Below are 24,690 nucleotides of genomic sequence, written 5' to 3' on the forward strand. Positions count from 1 at the left end.
TGAATGAGTCCAGAAATGTGCCTGGATAAAAAGAGCTCTGGATTTTATGAATGCCAACAATTGTGCAGCCCTATAAAAGCAGACTGACCAGGTGTGCCACAGTTACTGCAGTATACATGAAATTATGGCAGGCCTAGAGCATCTTCCACTGTTTTGTCTTTACTGATACTTAGGTAACACCTTATCAAAAATATCACAGCATAAAATCTTTCCAGTGATGAAAAGTAGAACAGTTTAGTTGGAAGGGACCTTCAAAGACCACTGAATCCCAACTGCCTGACTTCAAGGCTAACCAAAGTTAAATTATTTTGAGAGCATTATCCAAATGCCTCTTGAACACTGACAGGCACGGGGCATCAACAACCTCTTTAGGAAGCCTGTCCCAGTGTTTAGTGTCTCACTAAAGTTTTACATTTCCTATATTTTAAAAACAATTTCTGCCCTACTATGGCTGCTATAGCATTTGCACCCTTAACACTTGCACATCAACACAGTTTGGAAGCGCTTCACCTGCTCCAGACTCCATTTGATTCTCCAGTTTAACATTTTAAAAAATGTTCAGGCCAAAAAGTGAGCCTGAACCAAGCAGCATTTAAGTGTGTCAGCCAAACAGCCCCAGATCCTTTTCCCAGGCAGCTGCAGTATTTTCCTTCACCACGCAGTTTTTCTATGCATCAAGCCATGGAATATGCCAGGAGGCATTTGTTTAGTGTTGCAGTAGGTCAGATGAGGGCAATGTTGATTTTTTTTTTCCCTCCTGCACTTTGCCTTCCTTCTCATGAAACTAACTCCAGGGGTAGATGTCAGAGGAGCTGAGCAACAAGCACATTATCGCTTACACTATGGTTCGTGGAAGTTAGTAGTTAATTGGATCCTGTCAAGGTCCGGTTGGTAAACCTCTCTAATGCAAATGTTCAATCAGGGAAAGAATAAAAAGTAGAAAACAGGAGATAGTCCTACTCAAATAAATGTCATCAAACTCATCTTGTAACACATCCTGCTCTTCAGCAGAGTGATCTCTCCTGACAAGAGCACTTTCATGTGAAAACATCTCCACCGGTTGTTTTTTTCCAGCACAGAAATGCAAAAATTCGCATCCCTAAGCAACGCTAATCTATTAAAGCCAAACAATGCTGGCTTCAGTGTTTTTGGCTTGCTGGGATCTCCACTGAAAATTCTGTGGTAGATGTGTGTACACATGCACATGCCAGTCTTTGAAAGTTATCGTACTGATTTTTATCTTTTTTTTTTTTTTTTTTTTTTTTACACTAAAACATCACTTCATTATAAAAAAAAAAGAGGACCAAAGCACGTAACTGCACAATAAATTCAGCACCCCATGAATAACACCACAGAACAGCTCAGGTGTGAGGACATTGGGAACTTCTCACATGCTCCTTTTTGCCCTCCCCCTTAGCTGCTATGAGCCCCTCTTTGCAAGTTTTTAAGAAAAAAAATCACAGAGAACCACTGTGCAGGTAAATGAATGGACAAGGATACTGTAGCATGGTTAAGATTTGGTCAAAAAAATCCATGGAGACTTGCTAAATGCCACTCTTAGGGCAGAGTAACTAATGATTTTTGTGTGGCTTACAGAGTCTGAGTGGAGAACTACCCCACAACACCCAGTGAGGAAGCCTTAAATGAAAGCAATGACTTTTTCTGAATTAGGTGGAAGGCAAGGAAAGAGGTATAGGCAGAAAAGGGCTGGACGCTTAAGCAGTTAAGAGTGTACAGAGCAATTCTTGCAAGGTACAGAGCATCCTGGTACAGTCTAAGGGCAGTGGTCTTGAGGAGACCCTAAAGACATGACTGCTCGATGCAACTTCTGGAGCACAACAAACGAGAAATTAACATAGCGTGTGTTTAACACCACAAATTTGGGGACGGTTGGGGCTGGACCTCCCCTAACTACCCACAGTGCAGCAAATAATGAAGTGCTGGGGTGCTGAGCCCTCCTTGTGCCTCCTCCGCCACAGTGCCCCACACCTCAGAGGAGCGCTCACCGCAGTGTCCAGCACCCTCCCCGACCCCCACCGCAACTAAGTCAGTCCTCGCGAGACCGCCCCATTTATACCCACGCACCCAGCGGAGCGACAGGCGGCCGGACCAATGGGCGACGCCTCTGGACTCCACCACCCATTGGCGACCGAGGGGCGGGGCTGACGCGCCGGCGGTGGGCGGGGCATCGCTGACGAGAGGCGGGCGCCGGGCGCCGAGGGCTCATTTGGGGGCTGGCGCCCGGCGGCGGCGGAGCGCTGCGCGCAGGTGAGTGAGCGCCGGGCACCGCTTCTCCCCTACCGCTGCTTTTTATTTCTTTCCTAGCTTTACTATGAGCACGGAGCCAGCAGCTGGGCAGATATCTCCCTGTCCGGACCCCCTGAGGGCTGCTGCTGTGGGGCAAACGGGACTAACGGTCACTAACGGTCTCTAACGGCCGCCGGTTAACGGCTGGCGGCTGGGGCAGTCCCCGCCGCTCACCTGCGGAGCTGGTGCCCGTGACACCCCTCTCGTCCTCCTCACGGGGTAAATCCCAGCCTCCTGGGGTCGTGCGCCCTCACACCGGACCGCCCCTCGGCTCTATCGCCTTGGTTTGGCTGGGAAGCACCCCGGGGGTTAGGTAACGTGTGTCCCTGTGGGGTTTTGCTGCCTTCACCGGCTCCGTTTTTAAGGGCTGGGGCGCTTCTGGTGCGTGCATGGCCTGGCTGTGCTCTCTCCGTGCAGGGCTCGGGCTGCGGCGCCGGGAGGGGAGGGAGGGAGGGAGAGGGGGCACGGCGATGGGGGAGAAAGGGGAAAAAAAAAACACGGAACCGGCTCACAAAGCCATGGCAATCAGCACAGCGACGCAATTCTGTGTGAGCTAATAGCTAACCGGGTTATATCGCTGCTAAGTAATTATTTTCCTCAATTATTTTAGGCTGCGTTTTCCTGAGGAGCCCCGCTCACAGCCTCTCGGTTGTTCTTGCTGCGAACGTACGAGTGATGCTCAGGTTTCCCATCAAGTCAGGCAGTTCTCTCCTTCTTTTATCAGTTAACGTTTTTACGTTCCTGGCTGCCCTCTCTGTGTGCACGTTGGACCAGCTGTCTCTTGCCCCCTCTGGGGTAATCCCCTCTAGCTTGCAGCCCGGTCCTTTGTGCACACCTGAGTTGCTTCGGAGAGATCTGGCTGCTGCTAGTCTCATAGTGAATGTACATTACAGTTCAGGCATCCTTACTCCAGAGCTATTTCAGCAGCATAGGCTGTCAGCGTCGCTGTCAGAAGCCCGGTCGCTTATTCTGGTAGTTTGGGAATCACCTGAACTCTTTGCACTTCCTGCCCTGCAGACAGGCCTTGTGAAGCTCAGGGCTTTTAAGATCTTTTCCTGCCCTTGCTCTGAAAGTTCGTACAGGCTTTTGTCTTTGACCTAATTACTGTTGCCTACCCCTCTGGCATTTATGATGGCCATCTCCTGTTCAGAGTACTGGTGATGATGATGCTTCCTGGCATGCCGTGCTCTCCACCTTTCTTTAGGTCTCTCAGCTGTCTTTATCTTTCGTTGCGTTAAATTCAGGTTTCTCATACCGTAAAGCCTTTCACAGTTTCTATTCCATTACTTGGTTTCTTAGCTAATTTTATCCTCTGCTTTGGCCTCCTCATGTGTGCTCGCATTTGTTCTCAAACTTCAAAATCACACAGTACCTATAAGGGAAAGTTTAAAGCCACCGACCTGTCTGTGCATAAACTTCCTCAGAACAAAGCGTGCTACTGGCATCATTATATGAGGTAATCGTAGTCAGAAGGCAAACACTTCGAGCCCTGGTCACAAGATGCAGGTTGCACAGATGCAAGAGCATGTAGTTCCGTAACTTTGTGGTTCCCTTCCTTTCATTTGTTGACCAGGCCTATTCGTTGTGTCTTGTTTTACAAGCTCTTGGGTGCAAGCAGTGCGTGCTGTGGTACAAACCTGGTGAGAGCAGTTCAGACTTGACTGGAATCTCCAGGTACAAGCACGAGGAGAAGTGCTTTTCCCTGTTCTAAATGCAGCCAGGCAGGAGAGTGACAGATTGCTTGTAAGGAAAGTCCAAAGTAAGTCTTTATTTACTGCTGGATAGCATGCTGGTATCAGATGTAGCTTGTGGTGGGGAAAAAAACTGCCTCCCTTTCTTTTCTTTCTTAAAAGAACATCAAATGTTTGGGCTACTGTAAATGATACTTCAGCTCTCTGTAAATCAAATCCCCACACCCCCAGCTTCAAAGCAGCGATCAGTTAATTTATTTCCATCTTCTCTTTGCCTTGCTCGCTTAGGACAGCGTGTTTAGATGCTGGCTGGCTTCGGCCAGCTGGGGATTTCCTGGTCCCTTGGTCTGGAACCTCCACCTGGGGTGAAACCGAGCTGTGGCTAACTTCTGCCTGCTGCCCTTGGCCCTTTGTGGTGGGGAGAGGAGCGGTGCGGTCACACTGTGCTGTTTCTGTGAGCTCTTACTGAGAGGCTGAACAGTCTCTGCTTGCGTGGCCGTTGTCTGTGCTTTCCCCGCAGCTAAGCGAGGGGGGGAAAAATGGTTGTGGATGGATCAGATGCTTTTGCACTGCGCAGGGAGAGATGAATGGTGTAGGTTTGTAACTGCTATTTAAAGCTCTGGTCTCTCGGTTCGCTGGGGGCGTTTCCGCTGCTGCAGTTGCATCAGGGCTCTGCTCGCTGACCTCGGAGAGGCTTTGCTGAAGGCAGTGCTTAGCAGCGGGGCTCTGAGCTGCCGGCTTCCCAAAAAGCCTCCCGTATCCCTTCGAGGGAGCGAGGTGTGAGCTTGCCTTGGGTTGGTGATGGCATCGTAATGTAGGTGAGAGGTGTTTGTCCTTCAACAACCACATTCAGGTGACGTGCAGCTCCTCCAGGTACAGCCAGATCTAACAAAAAAGGATGAACTAATGTAACAGGTGCTGTTCCCTGGGCTGAGACTGGGGCAGTGCAAGAGGGCTGCGTGTAAGCCACGGTAACGAGCACACAGAAGTGTTTCTTTACTCTATTTTGGTACATGGGGGACACTTGTAAATATTTTTGGTCTAAATATTAAAATTCTGTTTTCTTTAAACAGGAATAGAAGAAAAAAAAACTGAATTTATGAGAACTACAAGAAAGCTTGCAGCAGTTCGGGATGGATTGATTCGTGATTCCTTTGCTATGTGAGAGCTACGTTTTGTGCTGCTGCTGGACTTGAGCTGACTTTGTTGCAGCAAGCCCAACTGATCGGCCCTAATCGCTAACAGGACATAAACAAGTGTGATGGTGAAATGAGATGAGGCTCCGCAATGGAACTGTGGCCACCGTGTTAGTTTTCATCACTACGTTCCTCAGTTTGTCCTGGTATACTGCATGGCAAAATGGGAAAGGTAAGTAAAGGGCTGTGAAAACAAACTGACGCTGCGCGGCTGTATGGCTGAGGAATGAATCGTACAGGCGTGTGCTTTGCTGCGCTATGGTAGCAATGTATAAACTGCTCGTTGACTAGCTCTGCTCCAGAAGGTATTGCCTTGGTGAGGGATTAACACCTGCTGGTAGATTCAGGCAAATCAACTTGGAGGGATCCTGACTTTTATATATATATATAAAGAGAAATAAATGAGGAGAAAGAAATCCTGCTGTTAGAGAGGAAGGCTGGGCAGTTTGTTTTGTTTTTCTTGGTTTATGGCTGTTGGAAAAACAGATGTTCTTTTTTCTTTTTTTTTTCCAAGTAACATATGGCCAGTGGACCAGGCTGGACAATGTTATTTTTGGTGCAGCTTTCTGTCTTCCCTGATGATTCGGTGATGGCAGTGGCAAACTGCCAAGCAGCATTGTCCAGAGATTTTTTTTTTTCTTTCTTGCTGTCTTTGGAGGAAATGTAAAATATTTCTTGTCTGAGTATGGTGTGAGAAATAAAGTAATATGAACAAATTGACTGCGTAATGGGGAATGTATCTATTCCATGAGATTGCACATATTATTATGAGTAACTGTTGTCTGTAATAGTTTTTTTACCTTCTTAAATGTGTTTCTTGATTTTATTGCACTTCATGTGAGCTCTGGAAAATTGAGTTGTTCTGATGGTCAGGACTGTTTACTGCAAGTGAAATGTTTTGATTTCTGTCTTTCAGTAAAGCAAATAAACTTATTCAGTAATGGTTTCTAGAAGAAGTTTTTTTTTTTTCCATTATAAACATCTGATCTCTTGGAAAAAATACTAGACTGTCCTTCAAAGATCAACTCATCCTGAAACACACATTCTGTATTAAATGAGATTGCTACATGGTTTGTTCTGACTATTCTGCTGAGAATGTTATCAGTTTTGCTTCAGGTCCAGTAAGAGGAGGCTGAGTCTTTCTGTAAATACTGTCAGTTTTACAACAAGCAACTTGCAACCTGTCTTTTATACTTAAGAATGAAAAGGATCCCTTGCAAAGAAGCAGATGAGTTTTGTGGCATATTGTTTTTTTTATTTGACACTTGTAGGAGAAGCAGATGCTTTGTGGTCTGGTCGCTGCTGTAGCAGTTGGTTGGCAGGCTTGTCCTCTGAATGTAAGGATCAGTAAAAATGTCAGGTTCTTGAGCTTGGGGTAATACACCGATCTTTTAATTGGACAACAAAGTTTAGAAGTGCAAACCACTGATGAGAGAATATTTGAATTGCATTTAAGTAGTATTTCATTCATTTTGGTTAATAACACGTTCTCTAGTTAAATTTCATGTTACTGATTCTTACTGAGGAGCCTCAGAAAAATTTTGCTTTCACTTCAGCAAAGATACAGATATAAGAAAGTCTGTTTTCATGCTTTTATTTTAACTTGACGTAGTTTACAGGTCTTGCTCTCTTTTGCCAAAGAATAGCACAATCTTTAACAAAAATCCACTATTGGGAAAGTACTAATATATATAGCATTTGGTGACAATTCAAGCTTCTGTTGGTCAGACAGCTCTATTTTTTATACTTTCTTGTTTCCATCTGAATGCTCAGAATCGGTACTTTCTTAATGGTGGTGTAAAAGTTCTGTGTTTATCTTCCTCCAGATCTTTCTTCTGAGCATTATGACTAATCTGTTAAATAAACATTTGTGTAACAAGTTATCAGTAAAGTGTTAATTATGAATCACAGTTATGAAATTACAATGTTCTAGGGAACTTTGTGGTTCAAAGAGAAACTTATACATAGAATATTGTTTTTAAAAACTTGTTTAAATTTGCAAAAGTTAACAAAATACGAATCAGGTTGTCTAAAAGCAGATTTGAGTTTGTTCCAGTACATTTTAATTCCAAGGCACTTCCACATCAATGGGAAATGTTGAGACACTAGCAATATGTTTAAGAATCCATATTTTTTTCCAATTCCCAACACTTTTTTTGAATTATTCAATAAGCATTGCATGGTGGCCTCTTAATTCACTGATGACTCTCTCATTGTAAATTGAGTGGCTCGGTTAGAAGCAAATAAGGTGCTTGCTGTTCCCATCGACTGAAAGGCTATGAAATGTCAGGTATTATGGTCATAATCTTTTGGTACTCATTACAGTTATATGGCATGCATTAGATTCTTATAGGTATTTGTCAGTCTTTGGCCAGCAAAGTAAATCTATGCTTAGAAAGAAAACATTATTTACATTTTAAAAAGTTAAAAGGTAAACCACAAATCATTAACTTCCCATCAGAACCAACCAAATTCCATTCCAACAACCCTAATCCAGTCCTCGGGTGATTCATTTGAATTGAACTAAGTTCCTGGATGACTGCTGCTTAAAGTGCAGAACCACTTGTAGACTGATAAGACTGGGATGACGTGGTGCCTTTGCATGTCCTGTCCTCCTCCAGTAAATATACCTGGTCTCAGTCTGTGCAGGACAGGATTTAGGCACTTCAAAGTGATACAGGCATTGCATCTTGTTCAAAGTCCAGAAAACTTGTCGCTGCAGAGCTTTAGTAGCTTTGTGGATGTGTTGGGAAGTTGTTAGCAGTTGAAGGAAATACCCTGAGCTGCCATCACTGGCAACAGCATGGCTGTAGCTGACCCCCTGGCTGAGTTATGTAAGTAACCTTTCATGGGGCAGAGGCTATTTTTGGATGAAACAGCCAATTACATGTTTTTGCTTTTAAAGATATGTTTGAAGAAAGCCGACTGAGCTACTTCTCATCTCTGGAGGGTGTTTTCAAAATTAGGGCAAGATCCTGGGCTCTTTCTGCAGGCCCTGAGGTGCCGAGAAGCACTGGAGCTGTAAGGAAGCAGGGCAGGGGGCCCTGAATACACCTGGGAAAAACCTCAGTTGTCTGTGAGATTTGTGAACAGGAGCTGGAAGGCTGCTTCTTGGATGTTCAAAACGTGCTATGGTTAGCTCATAAGTGAAACAGGGACTGGAAATCAAATCATACCAAAATGGATTACCTGGGTGTGTGTAAGGAACAGTTTAAATGAATCTGCTGTTCAGAGCTAGTTCAGCTTAAGATGTCCTTCAAACCCCCCTGAGGCAATTCCTCCTTTTCCTCTTACTCCAGTGCTAACTCTGTGCTTAACACCAGCTATTTTGGCTAAATCATGCTTTCTAGTTCTACTGACCTGCTCACAGGCCTTCACTACCTCATTTATGAGCTACAGAAATAAAGGATTTTTTTATCCTAAAGGCACTGCTCTTAAGAAGATCCAACCAGTAAAAATACTGCTTTGTACTTGTTGCACCGCTCACAAAAACTGCATCAAAGCTGTTGCCTGCCATGTGGAGAGCGTAGCCTTGGTGCTTTGATATTTAATGTGCCCAGTGCAATGCTCCAGGAGAAGCTTCTGGGGCCCAGCAGCCTCCTGATGCTTGTCACCAGAGCATGGAAATTGGTAAAGAAGGTAAAGAACTCCTAGGGCTGGCATGTTAGGATGAACTTCCTCAGCAAACCTCATCGCTTGCTTCCCATGTGAAAGTCCTGCTCTCATCCTGCCTTTTTTTTTTTTTAAGAGGGGAAAAAAAAGCACAGCAGCTTTTTGTCTAAAGTACGCGTGCTTTGTTCTTGGAGACAGACAGTAGTTGGTAGTGTCTTGTGTCACTTTCAGAAGGCACTTGGCTACTGGAAGTGATGAGGACGTGTACGGAATAATATTGTGAAAACCCTTCAGCATTGCCTAAGCTACGTCATTTCCAGAGCAGTCTCAAGCTAGCAGTGTGTGCCATCTTTTTGCCTATGTAAAAACATTCTCCTCTTAGGAGGAATTCTTGAAAAGCTTCAACAATTCTCGAATTGTTGGAAAAGCTGCTGTTTTACAGCTCTTCCAGGGCTGTTGTAACCATAAAACTTCCTCTATGTGAGGACAGCTGATGCTGGTACGCTGCTTTAAATCCACAAGGAAAGATGTCCGAGAAGACTTTGACTTAGGAAATACTTAACCAGCTTCCTAGTTTGCTGAACATTTCCTTGTCCTTCAGTAATGATGGTAGGAGCTACTGGTGGCTTGTGTCAAGCCCCACCTTTTCTCTCCTTTGGAGCAAGAATGAAAAATGTTCAGGGCTCTGTAATAAAAATGCTGTCACCTTTCTCCTCTGGCTACTTTCACAACAGAGTTATCCAACTGAGTCTCAGCCACACTAACCTGAAGTGCTGAAAAGTATCTACGCTTAAAAAGGATAGGAAAACCTAACTTAACCTAAAACAAAAGTATCAGCCAGTGATGGAAAACTTTGGAGTAAGATCCAGGAATATTAATTCCCAGAGGGAGAAAAGTCCTACGGAGGAAATAGGGCAGGGAGGAGAGGATTATTTTTTCTTGGCAGTGGTTATGTGTACGTTCTCCTCAGATGCAGAATAGCAATTGGGGAGATACATGTTAGCACTTTGTGACCATAACCCTTTGTAGTTTATGGTTTGGTCCTAAGAGAAGCTGCTCGCTGGGTAAATGCTGGTTACAATCCACCAGCAGCACGCTCTGATTTTCAGTTATGTGCCCGTTTCCCAGCGAGGCGAATTAAGGCCGATCAATGAAAAAAAGCTAAGTGGGCTACTAACTGGGAAGAGCTGAGGTAGGGGAAGGGGAAAAATGGGCTGCTAAAGTAAAATATGCATATGGAAATGTGTATTGGATAGCTTGTTTGGGGGCAAGAGAGGGTTGGGTGTTTTTTCTCCCTGTTTAATGGCAAGGAAGTATTGGTTTCCTTTGGAAATTCTGTTGCAAATCTTCCAGGAACTGAAAATTAAAGGAAATAGGTGTTTCCTTTTTCTTAACACCAGCACACGGACATTGCTCTGTTTTTTCAATCCGAAATATGCGCCGAGCTTGGTTTCTAGAGCTGACAACCTGGCGTATGGATTACAGAACTCCTGGCACTGGGGATTTGAATGAGCTGCACCAGGAAGAATCGCAGTCACAGGGGCTTTTGCAGCACAGCTCCGACCTCCTGCCTTGTTTGCAAACCGCCAGCTCTGCTGGCACGTCGGCCGGTGGGCTTCTGAAATGCGGTTGCCACCGGCGTTTCGTACGGCCGGCCTCAGCCAACAGCTTGAGGCGCTGCTCTTGATTGCCAGCCAGCCCTCGGAGCTGGGGAAAGTCGACGCGCTCGCTCTGTGTGGGTTCTTTTAATAGCTCTCCAGCCTGAGTCGCCTGTGCTTGCGTGACTCCTCCGGAGCACCGGCTGCTGCTCTCACGCAGAGACTATCAGAGGAGTGATTTAGCCAGCCCAGGAAAGACCATTGCATCTGGCACAGCTGCTCATGAGAACAGCTCCATGTAAAATACATTTCCACAAATTGATCTAATAAGATGCATTTGCGTGTATTTATTTTCTTGTTCATGTTGTCTTCCCAGAGTAGCTACCAATAGGTGCATCCTCATGTTTTGAAGTGAGCGAGAAGGGCTTCACAGCGATCTCTCCTGGTTTTGGTGCCAGCTGATATTTCTGGTAGCGAATCTGGGTGATGGAAAGGGGCAAGCCCTAGACAAGACGCAGGGCGCAGTAAGGCAGAAGGAGACCAAACGTATGCATACAGGATGGGGAAGGGACGTGGTGCTAGGGTTCTGGTTAGGAATGACAGCTTAACATAAGTCATATGTTGACCGTGAGTCATCGCGTTGTTGCAGGGGTTGAAGGAAATTGAGCAGAAAAGGGGTGCTTAGGAAGTAAGGAAATAAAAAGTGTGCTACCCCAGCAAGATGCAGGAAGTGTGCTTTCTGCTCTGCTTGGCACTGTTTCTGCTTCTGAACGGTGCACTGCAAAGAGGACATTCGTTGGGTAGGGTTCAAAGAAGCAACAAGTGCTCAAAGATCGAAATAATAAGTACAGTAAGGAGTTTGTACTGGCATTGCTCAAAGGGAAGGTGTGAGAAGAGACAAAGATAATTTTCAAATATGTTAGGAGTCCTTGCAAAAAGAAAGGACGTAATCAAGTACAGTTAGGTACTGAAGTAGATGGTTGGGAGGGGTGAAGAACATCCCTTGCAAGCATTTTCAAGAACAGGTTACGCTGGTGATGAGGAGTCAGGCACCCGTAGCCTGTCTGAGACCACTGGAGGCTAGGGCTAGCACAAAAAGATGAGTCTCACTGGGTTTTACAGTCAGTGTGACAACCCCACAACAAAGCTCAGGTGGGGAGGGTGCACAGCTGGCAGGAATGATCCCACTTCAAACCAGCTGTGCTGCTGAAACTGAATCTGAGGGGGCAGGTTTGGGCTAGGCGACCCCTAGAAGACCTTTATAACCTGAGTTATTACGAAGTCTGCTTGACCTTGGCTAAATTTCTCTCTCCTTGTGCCAGGACTGACGTGCCAGCATGTTTCATTACTTACTAATAGCAATGTTTGCGTAAGATATGCAGGAGTTGCCCTTAATTATTGTAAATATTCAATCCCTTAAAATACACAAAATGTTTGCTTGCATTTTAGCAGCTTCACTTCACCTTTCCCTGTTAATGTCCGCTCACATTCCTATGGCTAGGAACCTTTAAAATATGCTGTTAGAAAAATCTCAGGGTTGCTTGTTTTTATTTTAAAGTGCACTTTTTTTTCCCTTACCCCCACGGTTTAGAGTAGTATCTTATTCAATAAACCTGTTCCTGCTGTGTAATCACAATTTTATTTGCTGCCTGGGCAACAAAAAAAGCATTCTCCTTTATCGATGCCATCTCCAGGATGAGAATCCTGGAAGCTGTTCGTTTTTAGGATGAGACACTTCGAAGTCTATAATTTAGTTCTGTTTCTAATGCACAATGTTTTGTTTTCCTGAACACGGCAGAAAGGGAATGGAAAGCGGTTTCCTTGCTCACAGCACAAGGCTTTATCCAGCTGGTCTCTGCCTGAGAAGCAGTTCCTCTAGCTGCTCTTTTAGAGCTGTGCTTCCAGCTGCTTTTCTGCTCGTCTCCTTGGCTTTCATGCAGCTTTCTGGCTATTCCTGCAGATGCTTCCCCCAGTCGTGCTGCCCATCCATCTCGTAATCAAACTTCCACAGGACTTGCATTTTGTGCCCAAGCTGCTACGAATTCCTACAAGTTTCAGCTCTTGGAATAGCATTGTTCCTTGTGGGGTGGTAGCGCTCTCTGGATCGCTGTTACCTTTTGTTAGAGGGATTTTCTCCTAATGTATGAGAATGCTAAACAGTTAGCTGTGGACCTGTCATTACTAATCTTCCTATAATTTAGGAAACGAGTTTTTCTTGCTGTAGTTTCTGGTTTGTAAGTACATGCTTTGTGGTTTCTGAGGCGGAGGAAAGGATTGATTTAAAGTAAGTGGCTCGGTTTACATGTACGGAGGCTCCCAGATAGTTATTGACAATAATGTGGTAGCAACAAATCATGTTATGATTTTTGAAGGCTTTCAGGTTGTCAGAACGGAGAAGTTGCTTTGTCTGCCTGCATCATGGTTTCATTTTCCTGCGTGCTTTGTTTTCTGTGCCACGTCGGTCTGCAGCTGCGTTCATCCATCCAAGACCACAAAGCACCTTAAAAGTCGAGCCCTGAATTTTCAACAGTGCCTGAGCAGATGATATCAGTGATGATTCTTGGAGAAGGCTTGGGGTGCCTGGGTGTTGCTGGACATGACTTCTTTTTCTAGATGGAAACCCGGATGATCCTGTGCCTTGGGGATGACCCGGAGGGGTCAGCTCTCAGCCACTGCCCAGCTGCTCGCCGTAAATCATGCTCAGGAGAGCGTGTCGAGGTGCACGTGTTGTGGGTTTTGTTAGCCTGTAAGTGTGTGGGTTAAACAGTTTTGCTGTGCAAAATGTATCTGGTGATCGGGGAGGCTCGAAGTAGAAATAGGTGAGACCTTTCTGCAACTCCCATGTGAAGCCGCGTGCTGGCGTAATAGCTGCTCTCTCCTGATGGAAATGGGGCATGCACATCCAGACCTAGAGATGACCTTTATTAGGTCAGGGCTCATTTTCCCTTGTTTTCCTCCCGCACACTGCTTTACTGAGAAGGCAGTTGAGTGGTTTGCAATAAATGGGCATTTTTATAGCACACAGAGACGCTTAAAAATAGACTCATGCTTTGCCCTGTATTTACAATGCGTTGCGTTAAAACTAACAGCATCTGACGTAGTCTGACAAAGTTTTTATCTTGGAATGAGCTGGAACTGGACAGAAGACTTCACTCTCCTGTGTTCTGGGGATGAGTTGCTTCAGGGTTTGTGGTATTTGAGCGATGTGTAGCTTACAGTGATCAAAGATTTGAATTGGGTAAGGCTGAGAGTTCACCCTCATGCAGGAAAAGGATGCTGGAACAGTCATAATATGTTCCTATGTGGGGACATATGATAGAACATTCATAATACGTTCCATAATATGTTCGGTATTTTGTAACAAGTGGTCCCGATGACTAAGTTGTTCTGCAGTGAAGTCAGACTGCTAAACTGTTTACTTAGGTGATGACAGTAGGAGGTTGCAGTTGACTTTTTCAAGAGTTGAAATGTCTTTGATGCTCCTTCTGTCACAGGACATGCCGCCGTATCCTTTTCCCTCTGTCACACCACCAAGGTTCAAATTAGGTGTTCTCGATGGCACTGTATTCCTGCAGGTGCTGAGGAAACAGGAATAGGACAGAGAAAGTCCTGTGAGGAGCGGCTGAGGGAGCTGGGGGTGTTTGGTCTGGAGAAGAGGAGGCTCAGGGCAGACCTCATTGCTCTCTGCAGCTACCTGAGAGGCAGAGGAAGGGAGGAACCTGGGCTGTGGGAAGGAGCCTTGGGGAGCAGCTGGAGTTCATGTTCCCGGCAGTGAGAAGGTGTGGAAGCAGCTGTAGGAAAGCAAATCAGTGGAGCTTGCATGGCTGCAGTATCTACGTTGGTTTTTGGGTGTTGCCTCCCCGCCCCGCAATCTCGGCTCTCGCAGGTCACACAAAAATACCTGAGGGCAAGGTGACAAAGGGAGCGCTGCTGCATTTGACACTCAAGCAGACGTCTGCACACAAATTATGAATGTTGTGTTCTGGTTGTTCATGCTGCTGCCGGTTAAATCCTGCTTCAGAGCGAGAGCAAACTGCTTCTGATTGTGCTCATGGGTGCGGTTCTGTGCCTGGTCCTTTTTTGTCTTCGTGGAGATGAGCCTCCTGGGTCTGGTGCAGATCTCTGCATAAGCTGTTTGCTCTTATCTCTGCCTAATCTCGTGCACGTCTTGCTGTTTGTAGACGTGTGTACCATGGTTAAATGCAGCAGAAAGGAAAAGGACGTTCGTGGCAGCTTGGCTGGGTTCTTTTCTGCGAGGTTATAGACGCGTTTTACAAATGGAAATTAAGTGTAGGAAGCTGAGGGTTGAGCTTTTTCTCATAAAGTGGGTGTTGCCACTTGTGGTGCGCAAGGCAAACTGTGGTGCTGGTGGCTGACGCCGTGGGCTCTGCTCTTCACAGGCAGGTAAAAAGTGGCACAGCAGCTTCATTTATATTCTGCAGGAATGGCCTAGGAGCAATGAGACTCTCGCACCTCTGCTTCTGGTAACTCTTGCACTGGACTAGACCTTCCACAGGGTGTTTGCTTCCTTGTGACCAAAGAGATCAGTCTGAAAGTTGTCAGTAAAAAATGACCACTTTTAAAAAATGAAACCTTAACTCGCTTGAAATACTAAAGGATCCGTGTCTCCCTGTGGCACTGTAGCATTGCAAACTAAGGTTCAATAATACCGATGAAGAACAGTGCAAAGAAAAAAAAATATACATATGTGTAATTAACCCATTGATTTGAGAAAGTTAAACTGAAGTGTTAACTTCAGCACCGAATATTTTGTACTTTTTTTCTTGTGAAAAGCACAATCTTTCAGCTTCTTATTCAAGTGATATATTCCGATGCCTTTAATCAAGTCGAACTCGCAACCAAGCAGCGCCTTCTCTAACCTCGTGAAAACGTGATCCTTGCTGCTTTTAGACCCTTCCTTTTCTTTTACAGCTTAATTTGCCATGATTGAAATTCCGAGCTGTTGAAATACGTTGGTTGCTGTAGCGTTTGCACATGACATAAAATCAAACGTGTCACCTACCCCCGCCGTCAGGCTTTTTAACCTTGTACTTGCTTTTATTCAGGTGGAAGTGAAGTCTGGGAACAATGACAGAAAATGGTGGGTTGATTCCACGTTAGAATTGGGATCAAACTAATTTCAGGGGTCCAGCTAGGGTTGGATTTTTAATTGCTTTAATGCTGTAATTATAGCGTGATTGTTGTCTCTAAACCAGAGTACCTGGCTCTGTGTTTTTCCAAGTACAGCCCTGTCTGCGTCTATTGTAATCCTCCTGCTGGCTAGTACTTAACTCTGTCATCAATATTCTCCAAATTACAGTTATTTAAAACTTATGGATACTTCCCAAACAAAGAGGACCAAACTCTCACCTTATTCTCGGTTCTTACCCAAGGCTTTTTGATTTCATGGCTTGGATCAGGAGGTCCCTCAGCTCTGGGCGCCGCGGGAGGCGCTGGCCGGCTTTGGTTCCCGCTGTGTATTTAACGGTGCGTACCGATAACAACGGGGTTTAGCTGTGCAATGAGAGCTGGAGAAGGGAAATGCAAGCTGATTTGGGATTAGTTCGTTTTGAGTTTTCTAATACGAGTTACATCATGAATGCAGGCAATAAAATGAGTAAGCTGTGACTAAAACTTCATTTAATTTCAAGATATAGCTACAGCTGTATTTGTTAAAGCAGAGAGTTGATGTGGGGGCATGAGATATGCAAAAGATCTTTTATTTTTTACAAGCAGAAGTGTAGGATGCAGATTCAGTTAATGACTGGCTGTTACCACGATGTGAGTGACTGGTAGTCATTCAGGCTTTCTCTGATCCTAATTCATTTGGGAATTGGTTAACTGTTTGTGCACACTGGTTTGGATAATAAAAGTTGGGATAATAGAAGTTCAGTAGCTTATGAAGAGGTGGTTTGCAGAGATTATATCTATGTGTGTGTGTTATGGATATGTGATATATATCTTTATGTTTAAAACCAAATCAACAACACTCCACAAATCTGAGACCACTCGACAGCACTCATATTTTGATCAGGTGTCTCAGTATGGGTATGTGTACTTGTCTGTAGAAAGTGGCTAGATATCCTGGATGATTGAGGTCTGAGGAGGAACACGAGATGCCACAGATGACTTCTTCTAGTCCAGCTGGCTGACAGGGGTTGAATTACCTACAGGTGATTACATTTGTTTTCACTGCCAGCAAATCTCTCTGAGTATTTCAGGTAAAAGCGTTGTCCCTTGTTCTCTTGTGTCGGATGGGAGAGAGCGGTGTTGTACCAGGGCTAGTTTTGGGTACTACATTTAACGAAGGAATTGCAGTACCACACAGGTTGGTATAAAGCCACTCTCTGCTGGAACTACGTAAGCAGTTACAGCTTCTTTCTACCTCTGGTTAGAAAGCAGAACAACCAGCTATTTGGTAGCTTTAAGAAGATGCAGTTTTTATATTGGTACCAATAAGGTATGTGAGCTCAAGGATGGAAACAAACCTACCAACAGGATGCAGTGCCTACTTAGCATATTTCTGCAGAAATGTAGAGTGCAAGGATTTGGTTTAATATATCAGAATAAAAAGCATGCAATGGGAGTGCTCTCAGCTCAGGTGCTTCAGTCCCTCAGCACTGCCAGGAGTGCATCCTGTATCTCAAGAGGGTTCCAGTGCTATGATCCTGATGCCAGCCCCAACGGGAGCTCTGTGTTGCTTAAGCAGTAGTAGTTCTGCAGGATATTTCAGTCAGTTGTAGCGTGGCTTGTTAATTAGTAGTTAATTCAAAAAATAATCACGACATAATGAGCTTTGTAACAGCTGTCCCTGCAAATTGCGTTTCGGAGGCAGTGCTGTGACAGTGCTATTGACCACTTCCCGGTTTCGGTTGTACGCTGCGAGTCTCGTGCAAGACAGGCAGGGACTGCTGAGGTGGAGGTTTTTGATGAAGGCTGTTTAAAGGGAATGTGTTTTTTTTTTTTCCTGACACTGTGAAGAGTTAATATCCAACTCACATAAAATCAATGGATTGCATGCTCGTCTGAGCTCTTACTAATTTCTTGAACTGAACTTTTTGAGCTATACCTATATATCTAAAGCAGAAGTTAGAATATTTTGCCTTGGTCTGCTTTGCCTTTTGGGAATAGACTCTCTGAAGCTCATATTTATTCCTTACTGTTCCAGTTCGGGGTTAGAGAGGTGTTAAATGCTGATTGCTTATTGTGGAACTGATTTAGCAAATGATTTCAGTGACCTTTTTATATCGCTTTCCCTTTAAAGAAGAAATGCCAGCAGAGTTGACAGTGCTTCTTAGCACTGGGGGGTTTATTTATTTATTTATTTATTTATTTATTTATTTATTTATTTATTTTTAAAAGCTGGAACCTAAAAACCTTTGAGGATTAATTTGTCTATAGAGTCCTGGGCACAGTTGTTTATTAGGCAAAGGAGAGTGAATGCTACTTAGGTGAGCAGTCAGGGCAGGAGAAAGCAATTGCAGATGTGAGGTTTCTTTATTATTATTATTATTTTCCATCACTGCAGCTTGCTTTTCTTTCTTTTTCAAGGAAGACCAGATCAAGTGCTGCCAATTACTCTCCTCAAGCAAATCATGTGCTTAATTATCCTCATTGTCTGAAGCCAATGCACAGACAGAGCACCATATGCTTCTGTTGACTTGACCTCCTTAGTTGTGGTTGCCTGAGTTTTCTGATCCATTATTCTTCCTATTCCTTGCGTCTGAAGTAATGCTCAGAGCCTCTGTCAGCCCTCATCAGTTGACATTTGAGAGTGGTGTCGTAGCGGCTTTTATACCTGTATGGGAAATCTTCTCCACTGACCTTTCTGGTTTGATGATTTGTATATAGAGGCAAAGGTGAGCCTGTGCAGCTGGAGACATTTAAAGCTGTCCCTGGCTGCTACATTCAGCTTTTAAAATACCCCTTCAGTAAAACATTCATTAGTTCTCACAATTCTACTTGGCTTTTTTCGTCTTTCTGATTGCTCAGGATTGTTTTTCCTCCAGGAAAATGTTTTATTCGGGAGCTTTTTTAGCAACAACCTGCCTGAAGCACTACTTTGTGCCTCCTTTCTGACGTGCAAGTTGCAGCGTTTTTAGTATCTCTAAAATACAAAAACATCTTAATATGAAAGACACCAAAAATGGGGTTCTGAAGGTTTCAGTTGCCTTGCTTTCCCATTTTTTCTGCTTCATATAAGTGGGATTTCTGAGCCAGTAGGAGTGTTTTTACTTCTTCAGAAGAATGTTTAGAAGTAAATTGATTCTGAAGTTTGCATTTCGGAGTGGAAAAGCTTTACCAGGTGATATTACAAATGTTTATACTCGGATTGTGTTAAAATTTTTAGTAAAAACATCTTCAGCTCCTGCTGCAAAGGAATGTTTAAACAAAAGTATCTGGATGTTGGTTGGATCGGGCCCTGCTATTTTCAAAGCAAGCACTTGAGACTTGTGCCAGTGCTGTTAGGATCAGAACAGAAAACATCATTTGTTTACCCAGAGCCTTGAAGTGCGATACGTGAAAAAGCTACAGTGGAAAAAATAATACTCCTGGAGGCTTTTGGTTTGCTTGGCTTTTAAGTTAGGAAAAGCTGTGGAACCTTCTCTTTAAAAATAAGGTGCTCTTCTACTTGAATAAGCATTTTTCGAAAATACTTCTGTGTGGAAAACAAGGGCAATAAGCAGTAATTCTAGCTGATTGTTTGGGTAGATCGAAATACAAGATTGCTGAAATGATCGGCCAGTTTGAGCAACGAGATTAGAGATAGGAGAGTGATTTGATCGCTTGTTTTCAGGGATCTCGGCTTTTGTTTCATGAAGCATGGATTACTATTTTTTTGTGGTTAGTAGGATTACCCTCCTTTACCATCTTTAATTCCACAGAATAATATATTTTTAAACAGTTACACACTCCCTAGTCATGTCAGAATAATAACTTCATCCTGCTTTATGTATGACTTAAACAAAAAGGGCCCGGGATGAAGCGTTCAAATAGGGCTGATGAAATTTGACCTTGAGCGGTTTTCTTAACAGCTTTTATTTATAGCGTGTCTGTTGTTAGCATTTACAGTATCCTGCTTTATTCTATGATTTGCATGGTTGATTACTTTTCTGCTTCAGATTTTACAACTCATCATAACTTGCTTATAAAAGGTTTTCATTTCACTTTAGGAACAAGGCAGCTAATTAGCTTATGGGGAGTAGTCATCCGCGATAATGTATTGTAACATTTCAAGGACACCATTTATCAACGTTTAGGCAGTTTCAAGACAGAAAATCAGAATCTGATTTGTAAACACACTTGATTTAATTTTTTGGGCCAGTTCTTCCGAGACCTTCTTTGATCATCACTTAGTTTGACATTTTGGTTACAAATATGATTTGTACCTACACACAGTTTTTCAACACCCAGTCATTACCTCAGCTTGTTCCAACATTTTGCCTTTTTTTTTTTTTTATAAGCCTAAATGGCATGGGCGGCTTCAGGAAACCTTGTTAATGTCTCTTTTGTATGGAGAAAGCTTTTTGGCCATGCCTTTGTGCTTGGTCTGATGTTTCCTCTCCTCAGCTGCAGTGCTTGGGTCTGCTTCATGGGTATCATCTGAGCACCGGACTCATTGCTAAAGGGCAACCAAAGTGATGGATTTTCTCAGTCAACGCCACTCTGTATTTCTCATCTGTGTATCTTGGGTGCTGGGTGGTTGTACAGTGACAGTAGCATTTTGTGTCACAGTATTGAGTATCTGTGTTTACATATAGGCTTTGCAAAACCCACACGAAATAGGAAGTCATGCCTTCGTCAAACAAAGGTGTCAGTGTTAAGATGTTGAAAATCATCACCAAAATAAGTGCCGGTGTAGCAGGAAGAGTTTTGTTTGACTTGCTAAGGGAATTCAGGCTTTCCTTTTTTGCCTGACATGGGAAATAATTCAGTCTGCCATGTATTAGCACAGCAGGATTTCAGTTTAAAGAGTATCTGTGTGTGAGGGGCAAAGAGGAAGGAGAGATGTGATAGCCTGTAAGCTGCTTGGATATTACAGATCAAGCATGGTTTAACAAACAAGTTGCACACATCCCTGTGGGAGCGAAGTGCAGGTCAGCGCAGGTATTGCCATCACGTAGCAGATCCTGATTTCTGTGATACCATGATCTGATGGATCGCAAAAAGCATCTCAGCGACTTTCAGGGGATGTGCAGAACTATTTTTACACCTTGTGTAAGAGAACCAAAGAGCCTCTCTTGTAACAGATGTGTCTCCTACAAGATGTGTCTCTCTCTGCCCATTAAGCTTTCTAGTTTGTGTCAACCTGTAAACTGATCAATGTTCTTGCTGCAAGTGTAGTAGGAATTAATTCATGAGGCTTGTTGCTGACTTGGCATAACAGCGACTGCCGTGTTTTATTTTTGTAATGGGAGTGAGTTGTAGAGCAACTTGGTGGTGCAGTGCCTGAAGTACTGTTTACTGCAGTGTGTTACCACAGATTCACGTATTTACTGGCATTTCCATAGCTTTTCAGCAGAGTGCATACAGAAAAATATGACGTTTGCTGTGGGACCCTTTGACTTGTAGCACTTGGAAAGGTTTGGTTTTGTTTTGTCAGGACGTGCAGGCTGTTTTGCTTTTGGGTGAGGCGCTGAGGAGGAACCCAAGGGCTGGAAGAGGAAAACTGGAAGGGTTATCGCCAGGGTGGGCCACCAACTTGAGTGTTGCTGGATTTGGGAGTGTTGCCAGCGAGATGCTGTTCATTTGAACAACATTTTGAATATCTCCCTGTTGGACAGAGGAAAGATCCTGCCCCGTCAGGTGCCTGTTCTTGCTCCTACCCGTTCTGCTAATCGAATATTTGTGTGCGGTGCTTTGTTGGCAGCCAAAGCCTTTTGTCGGTGTGTCAGAAGGCAGTCACTCTTCCTGTTCCCATTTAGTGAACAAAAGGGCTGAGAGGTTTCGAGAGTTCAGTTTGGTAAGAGCAGGAAATATAAATCAGGCCTACAACGTGGCAAAGCGAAGCCTTCTGTGCCAGGTCTGTGGCTGGTTATCTTTTTCTCTCTGAGACAGATCCATTACCGGGGTGTTTCGCCAATTTGCAGATTGAGGGAAGCCTCGACTGCCTGCTGCTGATATGGAAAGGTCGTGCAGCTTTTTGTGATTTGTGTCGTCTGATGCATCTGCCTTTGGAGACAAGCTGCTGTACCACCATAGAGCTCTTGAGCAAATTACAGCTTGCTTTTTTTTTTTTTTTTTTTTTTTCTTTAAAAACAGTCACCTTAGTTCAATATGTTCTACTTCCAGTCATGGAAATGGCCTGAGATTTAACATATTTGTGAACCCGCTTGATTGATTAGACAAATAACAGCTTGCAAAGCTTTCCTGCTGCTTTTTATGTTGTAGATAGCGCTCCCTGTAGCACGCAGTAAGCGGCTTTCCTTGAGAAAGTATTGCAATACCGACTGAGAACTGCTGAAACACTCCTGGGGGTTGTAAGGGTCTTTGTGCAATTCTGTTTTCCCCAGTCTCTCCTTTCTCGGTCCCACTGCCACCCCAAAAAGAAGAGGTGGCATGCTGACATGCAGTCATAGATCTCTTGTTCTTGTAGAGTGGCTGGGTTTTCACTGGAGCCACTGGCTATCAGAGCATGCCTGTCACAGGCCAGATGGAATAAAGCTTTCCAGAGACTGTCAGGAAAGCAAACTCCCATTTTTAGATGGTTTCTGGCTCCTTGTCCAATATTTTTCTCATTTTTTTGAAAGAGATGCTGTCAGAGGCACCAAAAAACTTGGATTTTCATAGTGCTTGGATCTCCTTTCTCCAGTGCAACATTAACAAAGGTGGTGCATGTGCATCATCTAAATACATACTGCTCTTTGTACCTCCTCTGCTTCTGCCAAAGATATGTGAACAAAATCTGAATTCTCATTTCAGCAGACGTGCAGCTTTGGTCTTGTACTTGCATGCTCTCAACAATACTAAATTGCAGCCACAACCTGCCTGTTGGATCAAGTAGTTCTGCAGACTTCTGAGTAGTGACTTGGGTACGTTCCAGCGATTGTTGTTTTAATAATACCAAGGTTTTGACCAGGGATCCTGTTCAACTCTACTTTCAGTGTTTTAAGATTGATGCCAACATATATATGGGTTTTAATATATGGGTTTCCAGTGTGCATTGTGCTTGAAGGTTAAGTACATAGGTTCTTTCTTCAGCACTGACCCAGCTGTGTTTCCTTTTTCAGTGGTTTATGGCAAACAAAAGGCAGTCACGGCAGAATTTTGCTGATGCTATAGGTGCCCTTACTACACTCTGACAGTTTGAGTGTACCCAAAGTAAATATCAAAGTAATTCCCTTACTAACATTTTTAGATTTTTTTTTTTAATGTGAAAACTAACAACAACAACTAAAAAAACACTACTAAGAGCTGTTGATGGTTTTAAGAGCACTGAAGTTGAATATCCATAGAATTGCTTAACTTGTATTCCCAGGATATTTTCACTATCTCAGTAGGCTCAGTATGTTTTCTATTTGGAATTACAATACACCAAGCATTCTGCCAGTAAAGGTAATTTACCTACAATACATACTTCTGTAGCTATTTTAGTGCTGAGGTAATCAGCAAAATGCTTTTGTAAATTCAAAGTATAGGATATTTTCTTGTTCCTTTACTTTGATACTATTTTTTTTAATCCAAAGGGAGAGCTCACTTTGCTCTTAGAAATCATGTGTTGAAGCACACAAACAGATTGCAAGTGTAGTACAGAAAACAAAATGAAGAAACTAGATGTATGATAAGATATTCAGAAATTCCATGTTGAGTTTCAAAAATTGGCATCTGGTTTAAAACTTGGCTTATGAGCTGTCTAAATTCGATGCAAAAATCAAATGATGTAATCAAGAATGTGGCAAGAGGAGAACCGATTGTGTTTGTTACTTGGGGTAATGTTGTCCTGTGGGGATGACTACTTTTCACAGTAGTTTAATAGGAAAACCATAAATAACCCAGAGGAGAAAGAGTAGGCCGAGAACTGAAATTCCATCTCTGGCCTGAAACTTGCAAACCTTCGCAGTTGATAGAAGCGGTTTGATTTGCATTTTTAATTTTCAAAATATTTCATCAATGTTCAAGCGAGCTTGTCTGAATTCTAGGTTAGCATATTTAGGAGAACATCTTGCAACAGGGGGAAAAAAAAAAAGTTGAGAAAACAAACTACAGAATGAGTTGAAGTAGTGTTAATTTTCCAAGAAACGCACAGCATCAAGCCAGCTAAAATATTTAAGTTCTAGCTTCTGGGGTTTTGCTGAAAGTACTAGAGTTTAAAGGAAAATGATGAAGAATTAATGCTTTCAGCACTCAAGTAATTTCTTAACAAGAGTATTCTTATTTGAAGTGTAAGGGCTAGTTATTTTTATTTGGTCTTTTTGGCTTCCAGAACAAAGTACGGAAAAGCATCACCTTCTCATTTCAATGTAAAATGGTATAGCATCCTAAAAATTATGAATATATATGTGCTTAAGCTATTGGAGACTAAACATTCGACATTTGCTACCACCGCTGTTAAAGAGGGATGTTTTGTCAGAGATCAGATGTGTTTTGGGGTTCTTCCATCAGCTATGTAAGGCCAATAACTTATCATCTGAATTCCTTCCTCTGTTTTGTTAAATGATTCTAGGTTTCAGCATTAGAAGAAAAAAGTCATTTATAATATTGTAGAAACACAAACATATTTTTTTCAAAACAGTAATCGCTGGTCTCTGTGACTGTTTTCTTTGTGGTTTTGGATTCAGAATTTTTCTTTTCACCATAACAGCAATGGAAAAAGTGGTTTGATTCTTTTTGACAGAAAATCAATTCTTTTTTTTTTTTTTTTTTTTTTTTTTTTTTTTTTTTAAGTTTTTGAGAAACCTTTGAACAATCAAACATTAAATGGTCAAATGTCTTTTGGAAATATTGGCTACACTTTTTTTTAATATATACAATACTTATAAATCAGCTTGCCGTACATTTCAGAAAGTCTGCCCTGAATTTCTGGAGAAACTTGTACAGTCATTTGCTAATTCTCTTTCCTCACAAGGAGGAGGAAATGAAGTGAGGTTTAAAATACAAGAGAGACTCTATATAATACAGTACCGTGTGTCTTCACCTCAAACTCGTAACTTTTTGATGAAAAGATTTTTACTAATGTTCGTGTAAATAGAAGTGAAGAAAAAAAGCTGTCAAATGAATTCATATTTTGGAAAGGGGAAAGAAAAAAAAAACACAAACTTGAGCGAAGTCAAAGTTTTAAATAAAAAT

General features: G+C 43.1%; 1 protein-coding gene across 2 annotated transcripts in view; it reads left to right on the forward strand.

Annotated features, from left to right (window-relative positions):
* Positions 1–2,235: 2,235 nt before the first annotated feature.
* MGAT4A (alpha-1,3-mannosyl-glycoprotein 4-beta-N-acetylglucosaminyltransferase A) overlaps positions 2,236–24,690 on the forward strand; it is a 70,718-nt gene continuing 48,263 nt past the window's right edge. The window contains exons 1-2 of one of the 2 annotated variants that reach the window (XM_082784826.1): positions 2,236–2,268; positions 5,072–5,366. In XM_082784826.1, coding sequence (XP_082640952.1) covers positions 5,273–5,366 — 94 coding nt within the window. In that variant the 5' untranslated portion in view covers positions 2,236–2,268; positions 5,072–5,272. Of the gene's footprint in view, positions 2,269–4,795; positions 4,817–5,071; positions 5,367–24,690 lie in introns of those variants that run through there. The other variant, XM_082784827.1, reaches the window with a different exon arrangement.

The sequence above is a fragment of the Aythya marila genome (genome assembly GCF_965140915.1).
Source record: "Aythya marila genome assembly, chromosome: 1".
NCBI lineage: Eukaryota > Metazoa > Chordata > Aves > Anseriformes > Anatidae > Aythya > Aythya marila.